Source organism: Manis pentadactyla, chromosome 2 (assembly GCF_030020395.1).
Source record: "Manis pentadactyla isolate mManPen7 chromosome 2, mManPen7.hap1, whole genome shotgun sequence".
In the NCBI taxonomy this organism is placed as follows: domain Eukaryota; kingdom Metazoa; phylum Chordata; class Mammalia; order Pholidota; family Manidae; genus Manis; species Manis pentadactyla.
This window is the reverse complement of record NC_080020.1, coordinates 5,852,834-5,877,343: the sequence shown is the minus strand read 5'-3', so window position 1 is coordinate 5,877,343 and position 24,510 is coordinate 5,852,834. Positions and strand designations below refer to the sequence as shown.

The following is a 24,510-nucleotide window of genomic DNA, read 5'->3' as shown; positions in this document are numbered from 1 at the left end:
ACGTGTTTGAGGGCCATATTTATTATTTAAAACATGGCAGTGACGTCCCAGATCCATTCTTTGCATTTTCCTTTTGATGTATTTTTATTCAGTTTGGTAAAATTGAGGGCTTAGGAAACTGCAAGCACATAGACTTAAGGGAAACATCAAGGCTGACTTAGAAATAGCTTCACCTTTTGAGCACACTTTTCCTACTTACAGATGTTGATTTTACCACAAAAGTGTGCCAGAAGTCTAGCTCACTTCTTTAACACATGCGTGGCTCTATTCATAAGCTGTCATGGTCTCTTAGTTAACAGGGATCACTCAATATCACACACACACACACACACACACACCCCACACACATACACACACACACAGCTATTGAACCTAATCGAGTCCCAGGGTAAAATCAAATATAATAACAGGTTGGCTTGATATTGAACCTGGCACCTGAAGGTGATGTACTGCTTTTTTTTTTTTTTTTAACTAGCATCTTGGGAACCACAGGTGCTTTTAACTGTTGGAGCCTCAATTATTTAGCTCCTCACATTTCTTGGAGGCAAAGACCGGAAGTATGGAGTATACTACCGTCGTTATAAAACCAGGAGCGAACAGATTAGAAGCCGTAAGGGCGGCAACCACGCCGAGGGTCTTGTCTAGCTCCGAGAGCCACAGGGAGCCTGCCCACGCCGCTCGCTCACCTCAAAAAGCCTGTCACAGTCCACGATCATGTGCGCCAGCCCCTGAGCAGCGGCCAGGTTCTCGCTGAGGTCCTTCTGGTCTGGCTTCCCGGTGGCGTATTTCTTCTGCATGACTCTGTAATTGAAGCGCAGCGTCCTCAGCAGATCCCGAACCAAAGAGCTTTTCACAATGCAGAGCTCATCTGTTTTGTGCTCTGTTCATACCCAGATGCTATCCAGACTCTCTCATTTCCAAATAAGAACAATGACCACACATCTTAGGTATTCTGAGTCAGGCTAAGCGTCTGACAGCTCATAATGAAAAACCTTGTCCTCTGACAGCTCATAATGAAAAACCTTGTCCAAACACAAGGGCAGGGAAAATGGTTGGGGGAGAAATGGATCCATTTTCCCCAAGTTTCCCAGACTCCTTCATTGCACGCCGCTCTGCTTCAGCCTTGTATCTAGCCTTTCTGTGGTTGCTGTTAAAGACTGTCACATACTGTGTTGTGTCCTTTTTTTCTCCTTCCCAGTCACACACGCAAACAAAACAGAAGTCAGGCTTTCTGGATGGCACCAGACACCCTTCAGGGCTACTCTGATAATTCGGTGGGTCTGAGCACACGCATTAGGTCACCTTGAAGTATTCTCTGATTATAAATTAAGTGCTGACAAATGCTCAAGGTGAAACACGACATGAGACATTTCTTTCTTTTTTTTTAGGGGCCTGGTTTAGGTGGCTGCTGCCACCGACAGAAACCCACCTGGGGGAGCTTTCCTTCTTCGGCAGGTTCAGATGGAACAGGGAGGGGGCCAGACACACGGCCAGGTTCATGGGCGTCATCTGGTTCTCCTCCACCAGGCCGACCACGTCCTGCAGGAAGCACAGCAGCGTCTGCAGGACCTCCCGGCTCTCGTCGGCCAGCAGCAGGACGGCGGCCTGCACCGCCTGCAGTCGCTGCTCCTTGGGGACAACTGCGGAAAAGGGGGAGCGGGTCATTAGAGGGGCGGCCGCGGGAAGAGCCGGCTGGACGGGGCGGGCGGGCTCCACCTCCCCGGCCTGGGGACCCATCACAGACGGAGGCGCCGAGGGCCCAGCCGCGCAAAGACGGGAGCAGGTGCGCGGGGAGAGGCGGAGCCGGGCTGGGGACCCTGCACGCCGACTCCAGCCCCATGGCCTCGCGCACAGGGTGGCCCCTGGCCAGGAACCCTGGGGCCCAGGCTTTGCGTTCTCTCTGGGCGGTGCCCCTGCTCATCTGTTTTCAAACCACTTTTCTGCTGTGGTTGAAGCTGGCCACGGGCGGGAGTGCTGTCCGCGGGCTTCCCTCTGCCACCCTCCCGGCAGTGGGCTTGTGAAGCCCCCTCAGCATGCCCTGGGCTCTGTGGACAGGGTTTGGAATCGCTGCGTGAGGGGCAGCGGCCTCCCCTTTCCCAGCCCAGTGGAGCAGCCAGGCCGCGATGCCAGCTTGGCACGATTAGCTGTGGGGGGCGGGACTGAGCTGGCTGCGCCCTGGTGGGTCCGCCCCCTGAGGGTCTGCCAAAGCACCCTCCTCTGCCCGTCACCCAGGGCTTGGTGCAGGGGAGGCACACTGTTGGCTTCGCTTGGTGACCCAGTGACAGCCGTTCTGCAGTCCTGGGGGCGCGGCATTGAGCTGTGTGTGGGAGGAGGAAGCAGGCTCCCCGGGGCCACAGTGGGCACGTGGCTCCTCTCGGGGGGCTGTTCTCCTTCAGGGTGGCCCTGGGGGTGGGGGAGGGTGTTGGTCCTGCAGGCTCTGAAGGAACTGGTCCCAACACTGAACTGAAAGGGGAGAGTCCGCAAATGGGTGCTGGGGGCTGCCTTCTGCCGCCCCCTGGCTGTCTTGTTAATGGTCTTCCAGGCCTGCCCACGACCCCATCCCTCTCTCTCTGAAAGACCCCACCAGGAGCTTGCTTAAGACCGTTGTCTTTCTTAAAATTACACATTCTCGAGCTCGTCTCTGCAGTAGGGTCGGGGGAAGGAGCTCGTGATGATCTGAGAGGTGTGGGGAGAAAATAAAAGAACTACTGATGGTGTTGGTTTTCTCTAACAGTTTCTATCATTTTAAAAATACTGATTGGACCTGTTTATAATGTGCATAACACATCACAGTATATTTATATTATTAAAAATAAATAAGTATACAGATATTTACTGCTGGAGGGGGTGCATGATAAAAAACTGGGAGCCTGCTGCTCTTGAGGGACTTTGGTGTGATCCTCTGCCCAGCACCTGCCCCTCTCGTCACCACACATCCCAGGGGGGGGCTGGGCATCCTCGTGACCCCAGTCGGCCAGCAAACCCAAATTTCTGGAAAAGCCTGACCGTGTGTTCAGCGTTCTACAACCCACCCCCACCCCACCTCGTCCACTGCAGACTCTCACAAGGTAGACCTGGATTTAGAAAAGAAGAGCCATTTTGTTCAAATCACAGCAAGATCTTTGTTTTTCTTGCTTTGTGCTGACGCAGAAGCAGAGGCTATAATGGCTTCAGGCTTGGCAGTGAAGTGTGATAACTTTGGATCAAGCCACTGGACTGTTTTTAAAATCTGCTGTTTGAGGTCCGATGCCTAGTGTATACGTTGTTTAACTTTACATCGCCAACCTTCCCTTCTGTGCCGACATTTCTGAAGAGTCATCTGTCATGGCAACATGCTGTCTCAGCCCCCTTTCTACTTCCTTCTTCCCTGATCCCTCAGAACATAGTTTCTATTATTTTCTACTAAAAATCCTTTTGGAGGTCAATTATTAATCCCTAAATGTCGCACTTATTTTGGTCCTATCGTCTCTGAGCTTCTGCTGCACATGATACGCCTGCAGCCCTCGCCTCTTCCTAGGCTCTCAGGAGAGGATTCTAGATCTGCGTGCTCGACTGCTCTAGATTGTGAGCACGTGGACGGCTTTTGGCACCCCGGCCTCAGCACCCTGCTGATTCTGAACACGGCTCTCTTCCCTGGCCCCAGTCTGCCTTTCTCCTTTCGTTTCTTTATCCTCACGGTCACCAAACCATAACTAGATGGTGGTCTTGGATCCCTTCGTCCTTCTTCCCTTCTGGTGACCAGTGGGTCTCGAATATTTTCATTATCCATACAGCACCCTTGTTAATCACTTGATGAGGGTCCAGGAGGTCATGAAGCTGTAACGAGCACGTCTCTGGAGAACGGGAGGGAGGGCGCCCCCTCCTCCCATGGTATTTTGGAAGCTCTGACTCTAGAGTTTATCCACGGAAACGTGTATTTCCGGTGTCACCGCCGAAGTCCCAGCAGGCCGTCCAGAGCCTCCGTTAATGTGCCAAGATCCTTCCTCCTCACCCAGACCAGTGCCTCTCATCACCACTTCCAGATTCAAGAGTCCAAAAACCAGTTCTGATGGATATTCACCCTGCGGCAGAAACCTGCTTGGCTGCCTACGCAGCACCTACTGTCTCCCTCTTCCTCTATCAGGAAACACATATTGTCTTCAGGTGTGGATTGCAATGGGCTCAGAGAGGACGGACCCCTCCCTCATACCTAGAAGATTACCATGCTGGTCTAAACCAAAACTGGTGATCCCATTCTTCACACCAGTGATTGATTTAGCAGAGAATGTGCAACCACATCTGGCCTATGGGACCAAGATAAACACTATGAGCTTCTAATTTATCTCCCTGATTAAGAAGAGACGCAAACCCAAGGAGAAGCCCTTCTGCCCTCTTCTTGCCTTTGAATGTGAATTTTGGAAGGACACAACAATTATAAGTTGTGGCAATTATCTTGTGACCTTAAGGGAAAAACCAGGAGAAGCTGACTTCAGCCCTGGCATTGCTGAACTGTGGAAATAACCAGTTTACTTAATTATTATTTAACTATTTAATTCAATACTTGCAGATTTCTAGTTATGTGTGATTATGTAAGTGGCCTTATTGTTTAAAAAACTGTTTGTGGGTTTGTGGCTCTATCTTTACAGATGAGAACATCTAACCAGTAACCCCCTCAACAACACCCAAGGGTTCTCCATGCTCAACGAGTCAAGTATACAGTCTCTGCCCTAATGGTGCCCTCACTTGGTATGGCCACAGCCTAGCTGTTCAGTGCTCCGTGGTGCTGCATCGTACACAGGCAGACAAATACCCTGTGCTCTGGGCACACGCCCAGGCTGTTGGCTCCCCTGGGCATGAGCTCCTCACAGAGCTCAACTGCCAGTTGGCCGCTCTCCCCCAGCCCTACTCCTCAGCTCAGCATCCTTGGGTTTTCTTCATAACCTGATTATGGAAGTTCCCCCTCTTGCTGACCTGCAGTTATTCATGCACACGTCTTGTCTCCCTTAGGTACAAGACCCCTACGAGCAGAGAGTAAGTCTTACCCACCTGTAGGCTCTGCGGTGCTCAGCACAGGGCCCTGCACATAGCGGCATGCACTAAACACTTGTTCACCTAAAATAAATCCTCCTTTGACCTGTTTCTTGCTGGTGAGCCTGGGAGACGACCAAAGGCATTTATCTCTAGGAAATCATCTGGCTTTAACCTTAGACTAATGTCCACCTTAACCTGAGAACAGATTAAATGTAGAATGCACATATGGACTTTAAACCAGAGGAGGCTTAGCTGAAACGTGCGGCTCAATCTCGGCAACAACGTCACGAGTCCCTGTGCTTGGGCTCCAGCCACACGTGTCATTAATTTAACTTAACCTATTCACTTTGACAAAATAATATTTATTCAGCAGGTCACCTCTTTATCCTGTTTTTACAAGTGGCACTTATTTTAATCCTTTTTGAATTTGCAATATTGTAGACTTCTTCAGCACATTTAGTACAGAATTCTCTCTGCCCGTGATCTTCTTCAAACTGCATCAGCCCCATGTTGAGGTCCATTTCAGGGATATTTTGCTGAAAACTCCATGTCCACAGGCCAAATTGTTTTGTTTTGTTTTCTAAAGAATTGGGATTTGAACCATCAAAATAATTTATAATCATAACATTGTATCCAGAAAAGAGTCACGTGCTAATTTCTACTATCCCATTCTGCAACTACTTTTAGCAGGATATGCTTTTTAATAAAAAATTGTTATAGTTAATGATTATTTTAATTATAGGGGCTTTGCTGAGAATCAGCAATTTAATGCCACTTAAAAAAATCCCAAATGAAAATATAAATTATTTGAATTAAGTGCCAGTCATGATTTCCTTTGCTTACTTTTCACCAATGAAAATACATTGCATTGAAATATATTTACTTCTTATTTCCAGTCATTTTAACATATGTAGCTTTGAAGTTCACAGCTCCCAAGGACACACTTACTTTAAAAAAATGAATCATGTTAAAAAACATCTACATACAAAATTAATTCTATCGTGTCCCCTTTTCATTTTAAGTTTATTAAAAGTATACTGAATGTTAGTTTTAGATTTCACACAAAACCCTATTGAGAAGGAAAATACTAATGTCAGAAAAGTATTTTCAAACGCATAAAATATGGCTTAGAGATTTCCCTGTCAAACTGTGAATGAAGTTTAATTCTGGAGAGGAACCTAGAATGATAACTTGTATGTACTTTGCTATGGATTCATGTATTACTTGTATAACTAAAACTCATCTATGGGGATCTTGTGCAAGTAGACGGGTGCCCATGGGAAGGCAGGTCTGCCCTGTGCCCACTTACACTGGTAGATGTGGAGGAAGGTCTCGCTGAGCTTGTTGGTGAAGAGTGGCTCTGGAAGGTCCCGGAAGAACTGCTTCACCATATCCGCCACATCGTAAGCGGACTGGTCCTCGTAGCTGACATTCTCAGGAAAGTTCTCATTCATTTGACGTAAGGCGTGGATTCGAGATTTCACACCCGATTTTCGAAAAAGACCCACCTGAAACAGGTCACAGGGATGTGTTAGTGAGGTCACCTCTGCCCCAGACACTGTCTTCCTAAGGCAAGCATCTTGGGGGTGGCAACAAGGTGTGGGACCAGGACTGGCTGAGTGGCCACTGCATCACTTAGACCAGGAAACTGCAAATCTCTAGTTGAGCTACTTTAGGTAATAGCTTTGGCCAGCAGGACTTCTTCTCCTCGGAATGAAATAAGAGTAATAGCCCAGCCCACAGGTCTATCGTGGAGACTAGATGAGAAACTATATGTGCTTGAGTTTTATAACCTGTGGAGTCTTCTAACACACTAGATGCTATTATTTTTACTCATTTAGTTATTCAACAAGTAATGATTAAACACGCTACATGTCAGGCACATTTAGAGTGGCTGGGAGTCACCAGGGAGCAGACCGGGCCACATTCCCTGCCCTCTGGTGTGTACATGTTAGTAGGCCTTTTGAGATAGTTTGGTCAATGGATGTTTGGTAGACCACATCCAGTGCCCCTCGGAGCACAGCTCTGCAAGATTCCCCCAGTGATACCCGGCATCCATTGCTCTACCTGGTTAGTTATTGCGTGTATAAGCAATGGCTCTAGTGAGGATGCTTCCTGGGTGGTTCCTGAATGGCTCTGCTTCAGACTTCCAGACACTGTTTGAGGCCTTTTTCATTCCTAGGGTTAGACTCCTCCTCTGCTTGACAAATAAATGGAGCAATAAGGCACTGGGGAGATGATGCCCCTGACAGGAACAGGGAAGTGGAGGAGCAGAACCCTGTGTCATGGAAACCCTTGCAATGGCTGACTCTCCACACTCTGAACTTGTCTTTACCCAACCAAGTACTCAGCTTTCAGGAACCCCTGGGCTTATAGCAAATTGAGATGCCTGCTATTTTTAAATGCTGGCTGAACACCAAGTTGCTCAAAACGTGGCCCGTCATTCAGTCCTCAATCTCCACTTCTCTCATTCTGCCAGGGCTGACATGTTGGCCTGTTTCCAAGAGCACAGTGGGAACATTCCTGAGTGGTCAGACAGGTAAGCAGCGGCCACTGGAGTTGGCCGGCCCTCCTCCTCCTGTGCCTGGAGAAGGCGCCAGGCCGTCTCACCGGCTGCTCTGTGTGCCAGGCGCACCGCAGCCCAAGTTCAGGTGTCTGAGCAGAGCCCTCTTGACTGTTGCTATAAATGGGGAGCAGCCCTAACTCCTTCAAATGACAGTAACAGCAAGGGAAGAATTCCAAGCAATTAAAGAATGCTCAGGTTTGTGCATATGTCAGTTGAGTGGACTGCAGGGGAAATTTTTACACTGTTGCTCTGTGGGGCAATAGTGACAGAATTTTTCCTAATACCTCCTGGCATTCTGAGGCTTATTACCCTAATTCTGCAGATCAGGATATTCATGCATATGGTCACTTAAAACGTTAACTGCTTTCTTTTTTGTTCTTAAAGTTTGGAATGTCTAGAAAAGGCAAAGCTTTGCCATACTTGGATGACTCTTCCAGAAGAATCCAAAGAACATTTATCATCCTCTGGCAAGTGCTCCAAATCTCATCAAAGTGCATGAGAAGGAAGCATGCACTGTCAAAAGAAAAATTCAAGATGTCAAATGAGTGATTCCTGAAGTGAGATCCAGCTTCCATTTGTTTACATCTCAACCCTACCAGCTCTGGAAGGGAGCCCAGGCCTGTGCCACGGGACTCACTGCACCGGAGTTCTCACAACTGCCGTGCCCCGGAGGTGAATTCTTAAGTGTGACTCACGAACATTGCTGCTCCTGTGAGCTGGTAGTATTCCACTTGAGAATTCCTGTTATTTTTTTAACAGCAGAGAAATATGGATCGGGAAGATATTAAAGCAGATGAGTGTTTGTGTGTAAACTGCAGAGCGTCCTCTGTGCCTCGCTGGCTTCACTTCTGGGTGTGCACTGACGGACATGTACACACACATCCCGGCCGTGTTTTGTCTGTATTGTTTTGTTTCCAAGTTTCTTTCTCATTGCAGCAAATATTGTTATTTTAATTATTTTTGACGTGTCTGGAGCCCTCCAGCTGCGGGCTCCGAGCTGCTTGTCCTGACGTGGATGTCCTGGGGCGTCCGGAGGGTTGTCAGATATTCGTTGGTTCCTTCTCAGATTCTGACAATAACCTTTCCGTCCCACCCTTGTCTTCCAGGGGTCGTGGGAAATATCTGTGGGTTCAGAGGGTTTTCGTTGGAAGTGCAGAAGGAAATTTCTTTCTCGAACTTAATGAAGAAAAGGTGGTCTGACATCAGACCGGATTCCAGATGTAGGAGCTGAGGGTGAAAGAAGGGAGAGATGGCAAGAACCCCAGTCTCCAAAAAATGGCCCTGAGCTGACGGAAGAGCTACTAACCCTGGCACGCCCTACTTCCTGACTCCGGCCTCTGTGAGCACATGCGCTTCCTGTCGCTTAAGCCGTTTAGGGACAGGGCTCCTGTTCCCGGCGGTGGAAACACCCCACATGCAGTGAGTGGAAGGTTCCCCCCACGGTGTGGAGACCCTGAGAACAGAGAAAGGAGCTTCTCCTACCTGCCTTCCTAGGACAACCAGGGGTGGTCACGTGAGTGATCGACAGTCACCATTTCTTCTTTGAAAAGTTTCAAAGCAGTGATAAAATTTGCGTTTTTGGGTAAACATCTTTGTTCCCCAAGTAAAAAACGGATGGTTGAAGGAACCATTTTAAAATTCGTTGCTTCTCAGGGCACCCCTGCTATCACCACTGCTGGGCGGCCGCCCCAGCCCTCAGCTTCCTGAGGAGCGTGCCGTGTCTTTCATTTGCCTCTGTGTCCATCACCGGTGGCAGTCCCACGGGGCTCCTGTGTGGTTTCATGCTCTGCCGGCACCGCTTGGAAATTCTTAACAATGTATCCAACGAGGGGTCTCACGTTTTCATGTTGAGCAAGGCCCGCGAGTTCCATAGCTGGTCCTGCCCTCCTGCGCCTCTAAAGAACGGCTCAAACGCCTCCCTGAGAAGGGAAGCGCGGTGGTCAGTACTGCAGAACCCATTTAAAAACACCTACCTTGCACGTGACCTCTCATTGCAGAGATAGAGGGACGAGTGAGGAGTGTTTCTTTTGGTCTCATTTACTTTCCTTTGTCTTCCGCCAGAAAACCCAGCTACGACAAATCAAGGACTCAAGGCAGAGTTTAAGGAGCCAGGCCCCCGACCATCACCCATCTGGCAATGACGGGTAGAGGACACTGGCCCGAGTTCGCGGCGTCTTCCCAGCAAACTTTAAACGTGAACACTTACTGCTCCCGTAGGAGAGGCTGGGCATGCGCGCTGCCTTAGAATTCAGATGTCATCTAAATAACATCGGATCTCTGCCTTGGCTTCCCGCTGATGCTAATCGCTTCAGGACTGAGTGTGTTTCCTAGGACTTCCGTTCCCTCCTCAGGAATGTGCTCAGCTAATGAAGAAGGGTTGGTTTTAGTGAGAAGGAGAAAGGTTCCCGGGTTCAGCGTGCAGTGGGTTCTGCTTCTGAGCTCGGAGGTGGCGTCTCTGACTGCAGGAACTTCACATCCATCAGAAGTCGGGCAGTGCCTATCCTCCTGCGCACGGTTGACTGAGGGCAGAAATAAAAAGCACAGCCAACAAAGCCAGGCTCCTCTTACACTGCCTTGTCTGAATACACATGCCAGGCTAACCAGGCTAACCTTCCTTATTTCCTCTGCAGCAAGCTGCAAGGGCAAAAATGGATACACTGGGTTTCATCACATTTAAAGCGTTCTGCACTGGGGAGTGTAGGAGGTGAAATGTCAGCAATGTTTCAGGGCACAGCGGGGGTGAATTCAGCTGTTGGTGATGAATGCTTACGTCTGAGATGAATGCTTAGCATGAGAGGAAGGGCCCAGCTCGTTGCAGGGAGCCTTTCTCCCCGAGATCAAGAGCAAAGCCTTGGGACAGTCCTTAGATGGTGGCAGCACAGACAGCAGTCAAATGTGGTTTAGGGGAGGGATTTTCTGAGAGGTTCTGGTCTTCCACCGCCCTGGGCTGCGATCGCAGGGTCCCGTGCACACCTGAATCTTTTCCATTCCAACGAGGAGCTGTTGGCCAAGAACACACACTTCCCGGTGTGATGAATGCTCCTTGCTTGTTACTCTTTCTTTCCTGGTTCATTTACTTTTATTTGCTCCTAAATCTCTCTGCGTCTTCTTGTTGAGCCAGGTTTTCTCTGATTCTTCATTACGTTTCCCTAGTTTTCCCTTGGTCCCTTCCAATGACCACCTTCCCCCTTCCCGGGGACTAGACGAGTGTCCTCCATGCATCTTCCATAGTCGGTGATGACGCACGTGAGGGACATAAAAGGCGGGAAGTCCTGCGGGTGCTGAGGGGCTCATAACGTCGTAGTAATTGGCCTCTGTGACAGCCCCGTGGACATTGTACAGATACTTACTTTTGACTGATAAAAGACAAGGGCTGCCTTATTCATTTTAATTACACTTAGAATCAGTATTGATGCCCTTGAAATGAGTATGGTTTCTACAGAGCTTTGCCAGCATATGTGACATTCTTCCAGATTTAAGAACATAAATATAGGCTTGATATGAAGACCGAGAATAAGCCAGCAAGTAGGAATTGAGAAGATGCTGGTCCCACTATCCTTGTGTCCATTCATACGACTTTCGCTTCTAACAGCAGACTGGACACAATAACTGTGGTGGTACCAGCACTACACATTATTAAGGAACTATGGGGACACGACTGGTTTCCATTCTATGTTAAAGACTAAATGGTGGCAAGTCTTTTCATTTGTTCATACCCAACCTTGTTTGAGAAAGAAATCAAGGTGGCTTATAATTATCTATAAACGATCATAAAATACAACTAATGATACTAGATGAGAAAATTGATGGTTATTTATAGAAGTACAAAAGGCAAAGAAAGATAAAACAAAAAGGTAGCAGAAACTAGGAATGAGGTTGAAACACACAATTCATACCAAAAAATCACACATATTTACTTCCAGTGGAACACACATTTGGCCCCAACCTTTCCAGCAGCCAGTATAGGGAGGAAAACATCCAACTGAATGAGTCTGCTGTCCTTAATATAACAAAAACAGACCAGTTGTCCCCCAAAACCACAGTGCTTTTAGTTGCTGAGACCACAGAGAAAAATTCTTCCATTCTCACAGAAAGGACACTGGATGGTGTAATGATCAACACTACCAACAAAATCCTTATCGTGGACTCATCAAAGAGTTGTGTAGGGCCACTTCTCAAAGTGTCCCTCAGTGCTGGGGAGGGCATCACCCCAAGTCCACTCGACAAGCGATTCTAACAAGCAATTCTAGGTGGCAGTAGAGTGCAGAGTTAAAACCTTGGGCTCTGGAGTTGACCAGATTTTCAAGCAAGTGGCCCCACCACTGCTGCCGAGGGGATGACATGGCCCAGGGTGGATGAGGGATTAAACGAGGCAGTGAACGCACAGCACTCGGTGATGGCTTGAAACATGCTGGGCACTTGAGAAAGGTTATTATTGAACTAGTGGCATAGATGGACTGCATTTCCTTTAGGTATTTCTGAACAAACACTTTTCTCTTAACACAGCTTTTGCTGATAAGCATTGCTGGCCACTTATTAGACTGTTTGGAACAAAATATCTCCTTGCTTGGTTAAAGGCAGAGCTAAAGACTCAAAGAGAGCCAGCCAGGAGAGGGGATGAGTCTTACAGACATTTATGAAAATTGAGAAGCTTGAAAAGACATGTGTCTGAATAAAAGTTCACCTTTCACAAAAGATGATCTTGGGTTCATACTAACAAACCAACACAAGTACAACTAAGGCCACAAAGTCCTATGCCAAAGGCATGGCTGCAATAGTCTTAGGGTTGCAAAAGAGATTAGAGTGGTATTTCCAAACATTCACCCATATAAAGATCCAGAAAAGTTCTCCCAGTAAAATAGCCTTTGAATAATGTGTGCTTTTGGTAAAAGCTCTAAAATTAAAAAAAAAATTAGTGCATAAGTAACTGGATTCATTGTTCTTTTTTCTATTGAGACGTTATTCACAAATAGCGTTTGTGAAGAGCATTATAGTTTTAGAAAAGTGGTCTGTTGCCCTTCCTTCTGAGAAATAACAGGTAAGTTATTAAGGCCCTTTAGCAAAAATTGAACAGCCATCATCACTACAAAACAGCAACCACTCCTGCGCTCTGCTGTGTCATCCGAACATGGAACAGTATGTCTCTGTATATTCTCTAAATTAGGAGTGGGGAAGGAAAATGGGATCATGCCTTTAGTTCAGTCAGAGATGGCACTGAGTGAAGAAGTTACCCCTATTCCGTGCCACTGAAAACAGGTATCTGATTCTAAGTGTGATCTCAGTACTGGGGCAGATACAAGCATCGTAGCCAGGACCTTTGAGGTCAGGTGGCTTAGCTCATTCCTGTCCACTGAGTATAAGCACAAGAGGCAATCAATAAAAAGCGCACATAATCTTAGGTTGGCATGATTATCACACATTATTAAAGAGTGTGATGAACAAAAGCCCTCATAGATAGTTTCCTGAAACTACTCCCATGATTCAAGGTTATAATTTACCAAGTGTGAATCTGGCTTTTACCTTGGACAGAATGTCTATGAAACTAATGGATGTCATTTTGGAGGAGCAAAGGTTTGGCTTAGTAAATTACAGGGGGGGTTTCCAATCACAGTCCATCACAGGCTCCAATCACAGGCTGTTTGGCCCAAAACAGTCCAGGAGACAGAATATGATCTCTGAATATTTTGTTTAGTTTGAAATGTTTAGTCAGTTCCACAGGAGGAGGGGATGTTTGATTGGGCTGATATTGTATGCCTATTTTACTTACACATTTTAAAATGATGTAAATAAACCTGTCTTTGGTTTAAATTTTCTTGGTCACGGTGCTGCTTCAAAAAAATTATTAAGGGAGATAAAAAACCTCATTATGAAAAAAATAAATAAAGCAGGGATAAAAGAATTTTGTGAAATCAGTGGTGACACAGGGACAATAATTAAAAAGGAAATGCAGTGACAGCTTAGTTCCCAGTTTCTGGGGAAAGCAAATCAGACATCACAGGTGCAAACTATAAACATTACCTTTCTGCAGTCACTCCAGGGTATCATTCAAGTAACCAGGGAGGGAACGTCCTCAATACTCAGACATGGTTTGGTTAAATTAAATTTGGATATATAAAGATCACAGTGCCTTTTATTTTTGGCGAGGCGCGTCCTGTCTGACCGGGAAGATGACTCTGCCTGGCATTCTGTAAATCCCGCCTGTGTTTGGGACTCACGCCCATACCTGATCGAGGCAGTTGCTGCGCAGATATCTCAGTGCTTGCTGAATACTCTGCGGCAGCGGCTGTCCTGTCCTCTGGACGTGAACGATGAGAGGAACGCCAAAGACGGTCTTGTCTCTGTAATCGGGAACTTTCATCCTCTTCATGAACTTTGGAACTGACCTAGAATTCACAGGAACCAGGTCATGGGGGCCTCATGGGACGCCCTGCAGGGAGAGGCTGTGAGAGCTAGCACCCGGGAAGCCAGGCCATTGTGGGAGCACGTTTCTCTCTTAACTGATTGCATTACGTGGATGGACCACGTGTGCTCCTTGACTGTGTTAGACTCTGTTAAACAGCGTGAGTCACATCAGCAGAATGGGTTTAGGGCTCTGTTTTCAAGTCAAGTGGACAACCTTCCAATTTGTTATTGATACACCTCTCAAGTGTTTCTTAAAATTTCTCAATAAGACAAAACAAAACAAAACAAAATAAAGTTAAAAACCACAAGAAGGAGAATTTTAGTTGGGGTTGGGGAAGAAAGGAGGGGAGGGACGAGGCAGCCCATTTCTTGATGATGACTTCACTTTCCTAAGAACCAGCAGCCCCTTTTTAAAAGGAAATTTCAATACAGAAGCATATACTGATTTGACCATACAATTGATCACTTTCTCAAGCACTTTATAAAAGCATTGTTGATTCATCTATATACATAATATATCATATAGGACAATTAGCCACACTTGGTATATTTTTTCCAAATCCACCAAATCATCTAAAACAGGTTCAAGTTCCAGCGTAGGCTTTTGTCAAGTCCGTATTATAAAAGTTTCTTGGATACTTTCATTTTTATTTGCCAAGGAAATAAAAGCAGAAATGTGTTTGGAAAACTAAATGCTCCTTGAATGAATCAATGCTCTGAGAGCTGAGTTCTGCTTTGACCTCGAAGGTACAAGGGACAGATGTTTCTTTGCAAACTGCCAGAATTATTTTATGGCCGGTTTATTTTTAATTCCTCTGTTCACAATTAATCATCCTTTGTCGTTTTTCCTCCTTGGAGGCTGACTGCTTTCCCTGGAAACTGACAGAGAGCCACAAATAAAGCAGTGCTGCCAGCAGGCTGTGCTGGGCCCCAGCTGCAGTGGCCCAGACACCTACTGGGGAGGCAGAACCCTAGGCATCACTTTCAGAAGATGGGCGGCCACAGCATGAACGGGTTGTTCAGAAATCAGAAATTAAGTACTGAAGGCTTTGCGATCCCCCACTCAGCTCTAGGACAAATGGTCCCCCCCACCCACCCAAAGCGAATGTGCTACGCACCACGTCCAGCCGTGTTTGTTGGACATGGAGTGTTTCTCCATGATGGCCGTGAGGCGAAGCAGTGAGAAACGCTGGAGCAGGTTCAGCTGGCTGGCTGTCTGGTTGCTGATGTGGGGCGACGCCGTGGACGGCTGAGGCTGGTGCGAGAGCTGGAAGCTGTTCCATCGGAGTCGCCTTCACCGGAAAGACCGTCAGAGAAGCCGGTCACAAAGGGGACGTGTTATTGGCAGACACGGGATGCTACCAGCTTTTAAGGAGCTAATCAAAACAGTTGCCAAACCAAGAAAATCACAAAGCAAATGGAACAGAAGACACAAATGTACAGGTGAAACAGAAGAAACCATTTGTTCCAAGTCTGGTGAATGTGGAAAAAATCATTATCTGTTTCATTAAGAGGTTGAAATAAGTGGCATGATAAATTTTATTTGTTTCTTGCTAAATTTGCTCCCAAAGTACTGAAAGCAGCTGAGACAGTGTGCGTGGGGGTGTATGTGTCTGTGTGTGAGAGAGAGAGGGAGAGACAGACTGTCTCTGTGTTTTCAGATCGCCGTCCTGTCTCTATCCTCTGCTTGGTGTTGAGTCGGAGCCCGCAGGTGACGGGAGAAATGAGGCCCTCCTGCAGCGATGGCCCGTCACTGAGCCCCAAGGGACATCACCGCCTCCACGGGCAACCTGCAGCACTCCCTGCCCATATCACTGTTCCTACTGCCTTCCAGAACCACCTTCCTAGGGCGCCTCTGAAGCCATCTTTGTAAAAGAGCTTGTGTGTCCTTTGTAACTGGCATTTCAGAGCCAAGATAAGCTTGAGGCACACACCTTAGATCTCAGAAATTTCTCAGGATTTTTAGAAGGTTTAAAAGTTGGGGCAGAGACGTGTTAATTAATGTTGTTTCAAGGTCAGGAGACATGCATGTGCACAGGCCCCGGGCCCCGTCAGCAGTGGTGCCCTTCCATGCCTAGCATCGTGCTCTGCACGTAAGCATAAAACTCCTTTGGGGACCTGCAGCTGAGACTGAATCTAAGCGTAAACACGCAGAGAAATGAATGCAACTGGGTTCAGACACCACAATACCGCTACAAAAGACATACTCCTGTCCAAGTGATTCCACCGCGCATATCATTTAGAACAGTGCCAGGCATTTAGCAGGTGCTCTATAAACGTTTGTTAAGTAAAGGAACAGACTGCAATCATTATGAAATGGATTAAAAATCATTTCACAAAATCATGCCACCCACCTGTTTGGCCTGGTCAGAGAGGCACCCACACCAGAATCCCTCCTCTCTTTGACCCCAGGGGCCTCCGATTCATTAAGAGACGTTCCATCTCTTTCCACATCACTGGGTGTCGTCCGACCTTCAGAGACGGAGTTGCCTTCAAAATCTAAGGTGATCTGATTGGGAGATGGGAAGGGGCATAAGCCAGGTTCTTCAACCAGTGCATCTTGTGTTTGCAGTTCCGGCAAGATGTTTTTGGACCAGTCATCCACAACGTCCTGGAGCCCATTGACGTGGTGCAGAATGTCATCTAGGTGAGAGAAGAGATCATCTTTCTCCAAGTCCAGGAGATCTCCGGTGCTGGCATACAAATGCGAGCCTGGCACGTTGTCATAGATACTCACTCGGCTGGCTCTGTGGCAGGGTGCCGCGAGCCTGGGCTCCCTGGCCCCAGGGCCCTGCTGCCTGCCCAGGGAGATGCTACCGGTCCTCCAGTTGACCCCGTTGCTGCCGTCTGATGGCGAGAGGCTCTCGATGGAGAGCGCCTTGGGAAACGTTCCCGGTTTGTGGTCCTTGGGAATGTGCACTAGCAGGTTCTCTTGGGAACGGAACTCGTGCGTGCGGTTTTGGTCAGCGGCTTCCCGCAGCGCGGTGCCAGCCAGCACATCCAGGTCTTCTAAGTACATGCCCCCGCGCTTGCTGGCCTCCTGGCATTTGCGTTCCTTCAGGCCACCAGGGCTGTTTTCTGACCGGGTGCTCTCCGTGCTCGATTTGCTGGGGCCCGGGGGCCCTTTCTGGCAGGCGGCCGGGGGCGCGCTCAGATCTCCGTTCGGGATTTGGCCGCGCTGCACGGCCGTGAGGGCCTCCGGCCCCTGCCGCAGCACAGGCCCGCTGATGGCCAAGCCGCCTGTCCGGCCCGACCCCTTGTGCCTACCCGGAGCTCCTTTGGCTCGGAGGGTTTCCATGCGTTTCAGAAATGACTTGGCTCTGGTCCTGGCGGGCTTCTCACTCTTTGGGAGGAAAGGGTAGCCGGGGACATCTTTGGGGGCCTGCGGGAGGCTGCTGCCGACGACCGCGGCGTCCGGCATGGCCGGGCTGTCCCCGCAGGGCTGGCCGAACCCCGGGGCGCCCGGCTGGCTGTGGCCGCCGCTGCCCCCGCTGCCTTCACTGTGCAGGGAGCAGACTTCGGGCTCGCTGAGGTCGGCCAGGAGGCTCTCGGTGCTGGTCGTGCTTCTCATCCTAACGTCCCCCGAGGACCCGCTCCTGTCTCCTCCGGGGAACGGCGTGTGCAGGTCGTCCACGCGGGACCACCGGCGGCTGGTTCTCTGGAAAGTCCATTTGTCACTGATGCAGAGATCTTCCTCGTCGGAGTCGTCGCCCTGGAAAACAGCAAGGGTGACCCTCGGATGAAAGGGAGGCCCCAGTGGGCACTCCCACGTCCTTCCCCTGCTTCCCTCCCTTCCCGAGCGCCCCCTGGGCTCCCCGGACACCCTCCCCCCATCCTGCCACCATCCTTCATCGTCCTGGACGCCCTCCTCCCCAGTGGCTGGAGGATCTTCTAACCCTTCTGCCTTTCAATTTTAATTGAGTTTCTCCCTTCCTCTCTGAGAAGTTTGCCTTACTGATTATCAAGAGGGTGTAATTACCCTCCGACTAGACAGTCTAAATGGAAAACACCTGCAGCTCTCTTCTTCGCATGGAAACTCAGTCCTGCCTTAAAAGGCACTTACTTCTTTCCAGAAACCTCTCCATTCATCCTCAGGACCACATTTCCAGTTTCCCTCTCCTCAACCTCAAAGTCAATGCTTCTCAAAGATAACACTCCTTACCTTGGCCTCCCAAACTCAGTTGTTACCATATATCCATATATTCCCTGTACAAGTTAACAGAAAATCATCTACTGAATTCCTGGGAGTGGAAACTTGGGAGGCGTCCTGGAGGTCACTGGTCCGATCCAGGGCATCAGAGAGGAGAGTCCAACCCAGCCGGCTCTGCTTGGCCAGACTTCTTGTTTTTCAAACAACTCTGCCTCTGAAGGTCTCTGGCAGGACACGCATCCCCGGGCTGCCCCGGCCCCCACCACTTGGCCCCCACCTGACGCTCCACACCTCACACATTTCTGAGTCTGGGTCCTGCCTGAATATGCATCCCTGAGAGATGAGAGACTGGGTTTGCTGAGGTCAGAGGTGGCCTTGTTTATCTTTGCAAATCCCGCCTGGCCAGTATGGACCTTAACCAACAGCATATAAATAATACTTTCCTACTAAAATGAATTGAATCATCAGCTTCTTTCCCCTCCTCCCCATGCGTATTCCCAGGACCCAAGTCTGAAATGGTTTTCCAGTCTGTTATCTGCACTGCCGTTCCCTTTGTGCAGGTTTCTGGTACTGCTGTCTGCCTCTGGTACGGTAAAAACCTGGCTGGGACCCTCGTCTCCAGTGCCCTCCCCACCTAAACAGCTTTCCACAGTGTGATCCAAAGATGATCATTTTATTTCCCAGCTTAAAGGCCTTCAGCTTCCCTTGGCCTTCCTCACAGCCTTCAGTACGGCATTCAAAGCCTTTTCAACCTGACTGCAATGCTGTTCTCCTGTTTCATTTCAGCTGCTCCTCCCCATTTCCCTGACTCTGCTCCCCAGCCCACAACCATCCCTCACGTCCAGCTCCTACGGGAGAAAGCCTAAGAGGGGCCCGGCCCCACTGCCGCGGATGTCCTTCCCGGTCCCTGACCACCCCTGGGAACTCCGTTCCCGTGTCGCACCCTCTTTGAAGCCTTCCCAGACTCCTCTGAGGCAATGACTGCTTCCTCCCCTGAGCTCCTGTAGCATTCGGATCAGATCTTTATTGTAGCATTTGTTCTATGATAACCCCAAGCGCAGGTCACACGCACCCACTCACAATTGTTGTGTGTGAGCTCATCAAGAGCAGGGCTGTGTTTCTGGGTTTCATTCATATTTATATCCTCTCCAGTGCCAAGCATATAGTAACTGTTCAGTGTGTTTTTGTTAACTGAATAAAGTTTATTTTATTTCAGCTTGGCATAGGTTTGAAGACCTGGTTTCAAGTGCTCACAGTACCAGGTGAGAGCCTATGTGACTGCACGCAATTTATTTTCTCTCTCCAAAGTCAGTTTCTATCACTTATAAAATGGGGTTAAAAAGTACAGCATAGGTGGTAATTACAGGTATGCTTTGGTTAGGTAACTATATTCCTATTATGTTAATGTGTGTGCACAATTTAATTAGTAGTTTAAAACCTATCCATGCTGAAGTTACTCTACAAGAAGATATGTCAAAGAAATAATCAATCTTCCCAGGTTTTCTTCTGCCTGCTACTTCTATAGCTTTTCTTCTTCCTACCTAATCACAACCCTTAAATAGAACTCATGCCACATGTCGAATTTACCGAGTATCATAATTCTTCCAAGTGGTAAAGACACCTCAAGACAAATGCTGGGCATAGAAGCCACAGGGCATAAATAGGCAAAGAAGTAAAAAGCAACCCTTTTCAAACAATAAGGCTTCCCTCTCACTTACCAACTTAACATTTCCCTGTATGGCCCCGGAAGATGACTGGTTAGCCAGAGACGGGTAAGATTCCTCAAGGGAGGAACAACCTAAGACAGGCACAGTCGCAGGGGGCCATCTGGTGAGAAAATGGGGAGCAGCAGAGGTGAGGCTTAGAACCTCCCCCCTCATGTTCTGAGAGAAATCTTCTGCATACATGGGTGTTTATTGCCCTCGTCTAGCTCGGATTAACACATAGTCTACAGGCACACACCTGATCATCTACATTTGCTCTCTTACAACACTAAACTCTGTTTTCTACCTTTATCTCGTATCTACCTACCACTTCAGCATTTTATTAAAAATAATAATAATAGAGAAATGTGGTATCCACATATAAATCAAGTTTAAAAATCAAATGAATATTCATATTTGAACTGACTGTGTATAGTTCATAATGCATGAACAAAACCGAAAGCTTCTGTGATGACTGCCCTTGCACTGTTCACCGTGTAACTTATTCACTATGTAAGAATTTGTTCTCCATGTAAGAATTTGTTCGTTATGCATCAGAAGATTGGAGACTGACGAAAATTAGGCTTGGGGTGGATTAATGATTGTGCATTGAGTATTGACCCCCCTATACAGAAATTTATTGTGGTTAACAACTATTTGATCAATAAATATGAGAGATGCCCTCACAAAATATATATATATATATAAACACACTTCCAATTGTAAAATAAATAAGTAACCGGGATGTAATGTATAGCATAAGGAATATAGTCAAAATATTGTAACAACTTGGTATGGTGATAGCTGGTACCTAGAATTATCATGTATATAAATGTTGAATCACTGTGTTGTACACCTGAAACTAATGTAATGTAATACTGTTGTCAATTACCCTTCAATTAAAAAAAAAAAAAAGTACAGCATAGGGAATACGTCCATTATATTGTAACATCTCTGTAAGTTGATGGCTGGTAACTACACTTACAGTGGTGAGCATTTAGCACTGTATGTAAGTGTCAAATCACTATATTATACACCTGCAATGACACAGAGTCATCCTTTGCAGCATTCCTGCTTCCTCTCTCCCCATGACTGATATAAAAGCCAACACCCAGGGCTGTTTATAGAGCAGGCACTATGACAGGCCGCAGGTAGAAGTTGCTAGATTTTCATATCATGTTTCAGGAGGCTAGTGAGGGGAGATTGATAGTAAGTAAGCATTCTAAAAAAAGTCCTTTTAGCAAACAGTTTTTGAGATGGCAAGAGAAGGATATGTTTTTAAAGAAAATATAGGTATTTAAAAATAGAAACTATACTATTCAGGGTCGGCTGCAAGGCCCTCTCTGCTGCTAGTTCAAGCCTGGTTACTGATGCCAGCAAACCACGTATGAGCTGGATAAGGCCTCTTTCATTTCGGTTAAGAAAGAATGCCAAGCTGGGCACTGCGGACTGGGAATGGAAACCCTGCCCCTGTCTGCTAGGTTCTAAGAGCTTATTATACTAGCTTTGGGCAAAGGAAGTTATTTATAACCAAACCATGGTATGTAAAAAAGTGGTAAACTCCTGGGAAAAAAAAGGCTAAGAGTTCAGGGAAGCTGTGCAATATTTAGATTGTTTGAACCAATACAAACAAACAAAAACCAAAGCAGTTAAAAAAACAAAAACAAAGCAGAACAAAGAAAAAAGAAAAAAACCCACCCATTCTCCTTACACCTTGTGCATACAGTGATCACAATATGTCCCAAAGGGTATTGACATAATTCTCTGATTATTTTTCTCAGTAGTGCAGGATCTTTCAAACTATGGAGAGTGACATACAATAAGAAATATATTTTTCACCATGATGCAAGGCATGCATACATAGTATACCAAATAAACAAATAAATAAATTCATGCTCTAATGATTAATCTCGTTTGTACTCTGATGTTTTATAATCTAGTTTAGTCTGTTCGATTTTTTTAAACAATGTTATTTGTGACCCACCAAATTAATCTGAAATCTACCAAGTCCATAGTGTGAAGAACATACTACAGTAGAGTCTAAATTTTGTTATACCCTCAGGGCCCACAGACTATCAGGCACGGAGCAGACTCTCTAGTAATGGTGGAAGTGTCCTGAGTGTTTAAGAGATGACCCGATTTCATCTGCTTGATACTTACTTCTTAAAGCTAAAATCAGATAGTATGATTATTTAGAAAAGCAAAATGGAAATCTCCAGAAGTCTGGTGGATTTATGAGAAAAGGACACACCAAACTAACTTGATTCTCCTATCTCAATGGTTTAGTAGATCACAGAAATACTATGGACGCCGAGTGTCTAGATTTCAGCAAAGGAACTGATGAAATATCTCATGATATTGCTGCGGCAGGAGGGCTAAGGGTGCTGGATGCTAGAAAGTTTTATTAGTAACTGGCTGAGTAACTCCACCAAAGAGAGTCACCAAAAGGTTGAGGCCATGAAAGGAGAGATCTCTGGAGCATGCCTCAAAGCTATGGACATTCTAAGGATAACTTGAATGAGCCGGGAGAACTAATGTCTTCAAAATGTGGAGATGGCACCAGGAACTCGCCAAGTGATCTTGAGCAAGGCACCCTTTTTGAGACTCAATTTTCTCAACCGTAAAATGGAAATCACAATAATACACATCAAGGCCTGGTTTGTCAACAGAACCAAATAGGAGTATATGTGAAAATGCCGTGTGAACCTTAAAGTGCAATATAAAACTGATTATCATGGCTCAAGACTGGTAGGACTGAGATGTATAAAGATCTTAGCAGATGGAGGATGACCTGAATGAGATGAAATTTCATGAAGCAAAATATAAAGACTCTAACTTCAAAAATCAACTATAGGATGCATGGGCAGGATGGAATCGACTAGGTTTAACAGCAGTTCTGATTAGTCGTTCTGAGAGTTGTAGCATATTTAAGCTTAAAATGAAATGGTAAGTTACCCAAGTAAGGTGGCTACCAAACTATGGCACCACCTTTTGAATGCAGTTGACATGCATGGACCTCAAGACTCAAGGTTGGAACTGCACTGGTCACATACATCAGGAACTGGGCTGTTGTTCTAAGTGCCCCATTTTGAGGGACACATGGAAAGGGGGGCATTTCTAGAGAAGAGTCATCAGGATGGCCAAGGATCTAGGAACCACACCCAGCTATGAAGGATGAAGGAAAGGATAATTCGGTTCAGAAACAGGCAACTCTTGTGCAGTGTTACAGTGTGGTCAAGGGGCTTCCAGTCCCCAAACCATCTCCAAGGAGCTAAATCCAGACATTGAAATAAGTATGAAAGCTGTTTGTCACCATTTCAAAAAGCTGTGCTATCCAAGTTCATGAATTCAAGAACAGTGGACTTGTCTTCCTGAACAGGGTAGATACCAGTTTGGGTATTGTACGTAGGAGATCCACATTACAACGTGTGACATTTCAAGATTAGTTGACTGGCCATAACCCAGAGTGTATAATGGACAGGATGCATTGCTTCAGAGAGAAATAACTGTAGAAACTGGCTAGTAATCAAGTATACAGGGTTGCTGTATGAAAGGGGAAGTCCACATTCTGTGCTTCTCCAGAGAAAAGAGCTGGAAGAGAACTCAGGCAAGTTTACATCGAATCGGCTTTTGGCTTCTTATCTGGGAGACTTCTAGTAGTTAGAATGCAAGAAATTGCCTTGCGCTCCAGTGAACCCATCGTATCGAGGTGCTTTCACAAGAGGTTGAGTGAACCACGCGGGATGCTCTAAGAAGTCAGTCCTGCTGTGGACGGAAGATCCCTTCCTCCCAACCCAAAGATCCCACATTTCCCAGGACATTCACATACAACTCAAGACTGGAACAGTGACTGCCAAGTGACTGCTGGACTAAAATGTCATTTTTCTCTCATTTGTCTCTGCTCTTTGAGCTGTCCGGAGGTGTTTACTTGGTGGGAGACGTGGGGGGTGTGAAAGGCAGTGGCGGGGGTAGGGGAGGAGAGGCCAGGCCCTGGGGCAGCAGCTGCAATCTCCTCTGAAATGCTGATGGCTCCCAGGCCAGGAGATGCTGGCTGCAAGGTGCGATTAGTCATGGTTTCTGGGCCCCTTTCTGCCTTTGGTCACGATTTCAGAGAGCTTTATTTAGACTGTGACTTCAACCGGAACCTTCTTTTGAAGTCGCTCTTTCTCTCCTGGGAAATCTAAGGTAAGGAAGAGATATACCGGCATGTCCTCCTGTCTCATTTAACAGAAGGCCTTATCGGACTCTTCAGTCTGTGAGGTCAGCTTTGAATAGAATCCCATCCCATAAACACTGACATAATGAGGGAATTTCCAAGTCCTCAGGAAGCAAGTGCGAATTTTATAGGTGGTAATGAAGAAGACACGCTTTGCTGAGAACCACTAGCTTTTGCATGTGACGTGGAGTTTTTAACTTAGATGAAGCTCTAATGTTTGGCTTTTTCTAAAAACTGAGAACACTCTTAGCTGAAATTATATTCCTCGGAGACAAAGGCCACCCAGACAGGGCAAAAGGAAGGCTGTTGGTTTTGTGTTTCAGAGGAATGAGGCCCTATCTTTATGCTGGACATGGAAGCCCGCACGAGCCCACAGCTTACGTAAGAGCAGCTAATCCACAGTGGCACAGACATTTAGAAGCTCATCGTCCATTCAGGTTAAGTGGAGTTGAGTGGCTGCAGC

The 24,510-nt window shown here is 47.0% G+C and overlaps 1 protein-coding gene and 1 long non-coding RNA gene across 8 annotated transcripts in view; one reads left to right on the top strand and one right to left on the bottom strand.

Annotated features, from left to right (window-relative positions):
* Positions 1-24,510, bottom strand: part of STARD13 (StAR related lipid transfer domain containing 13) — a 329,780-nt gene that overhangs the window by 7,176 nt on the left and 298,094 nt on the right. For 6 of the 7 annotated variants that reach the window (XM_057489672.1, XM_036904997.2, XM_036904996.2 and 3 more), the window contains 6 exons: positions 16,333-17,690; positions 15,097-15,270; positions 13,800-13,959; positions 6,320-6,518; positions 1,430-1,640; positions 687-801 (listed from right to left, as the gene is read on the bottom strand). In XM_057489672.1, the coding sequence (XP_057345655.1) occupies positions 687-801; positions 1,430-1,640; positions 6,320-6,518; positions 13,800-13,959; positions 15,097-15,270; positions 16,333-17,690 (2,217 nt within the window). Of the gene's footprint in view, positions 1-686; positions 802-1,429; positions 1,641-6,319; positions 6,519-13,799; positions 13,960-15,096; positions 15,271-16,332; positions 17,691-19,846; positions 20,027-24,510 lie in introns of those variants that run through there. The other variant, XM_057489661.1, reaches the window with a different exon arrangement.
* On the top strand, positions 17,908-21,495 carry LOC130679991 (uncharacterized). The gene is made up of 2 exons (XR_008992979.1): positions 17,908-19,481; positions 20,758-21,495. It is a non-coding gene; the product is annotated as an uncharacterized LOC130679991 (long non-coding RNA).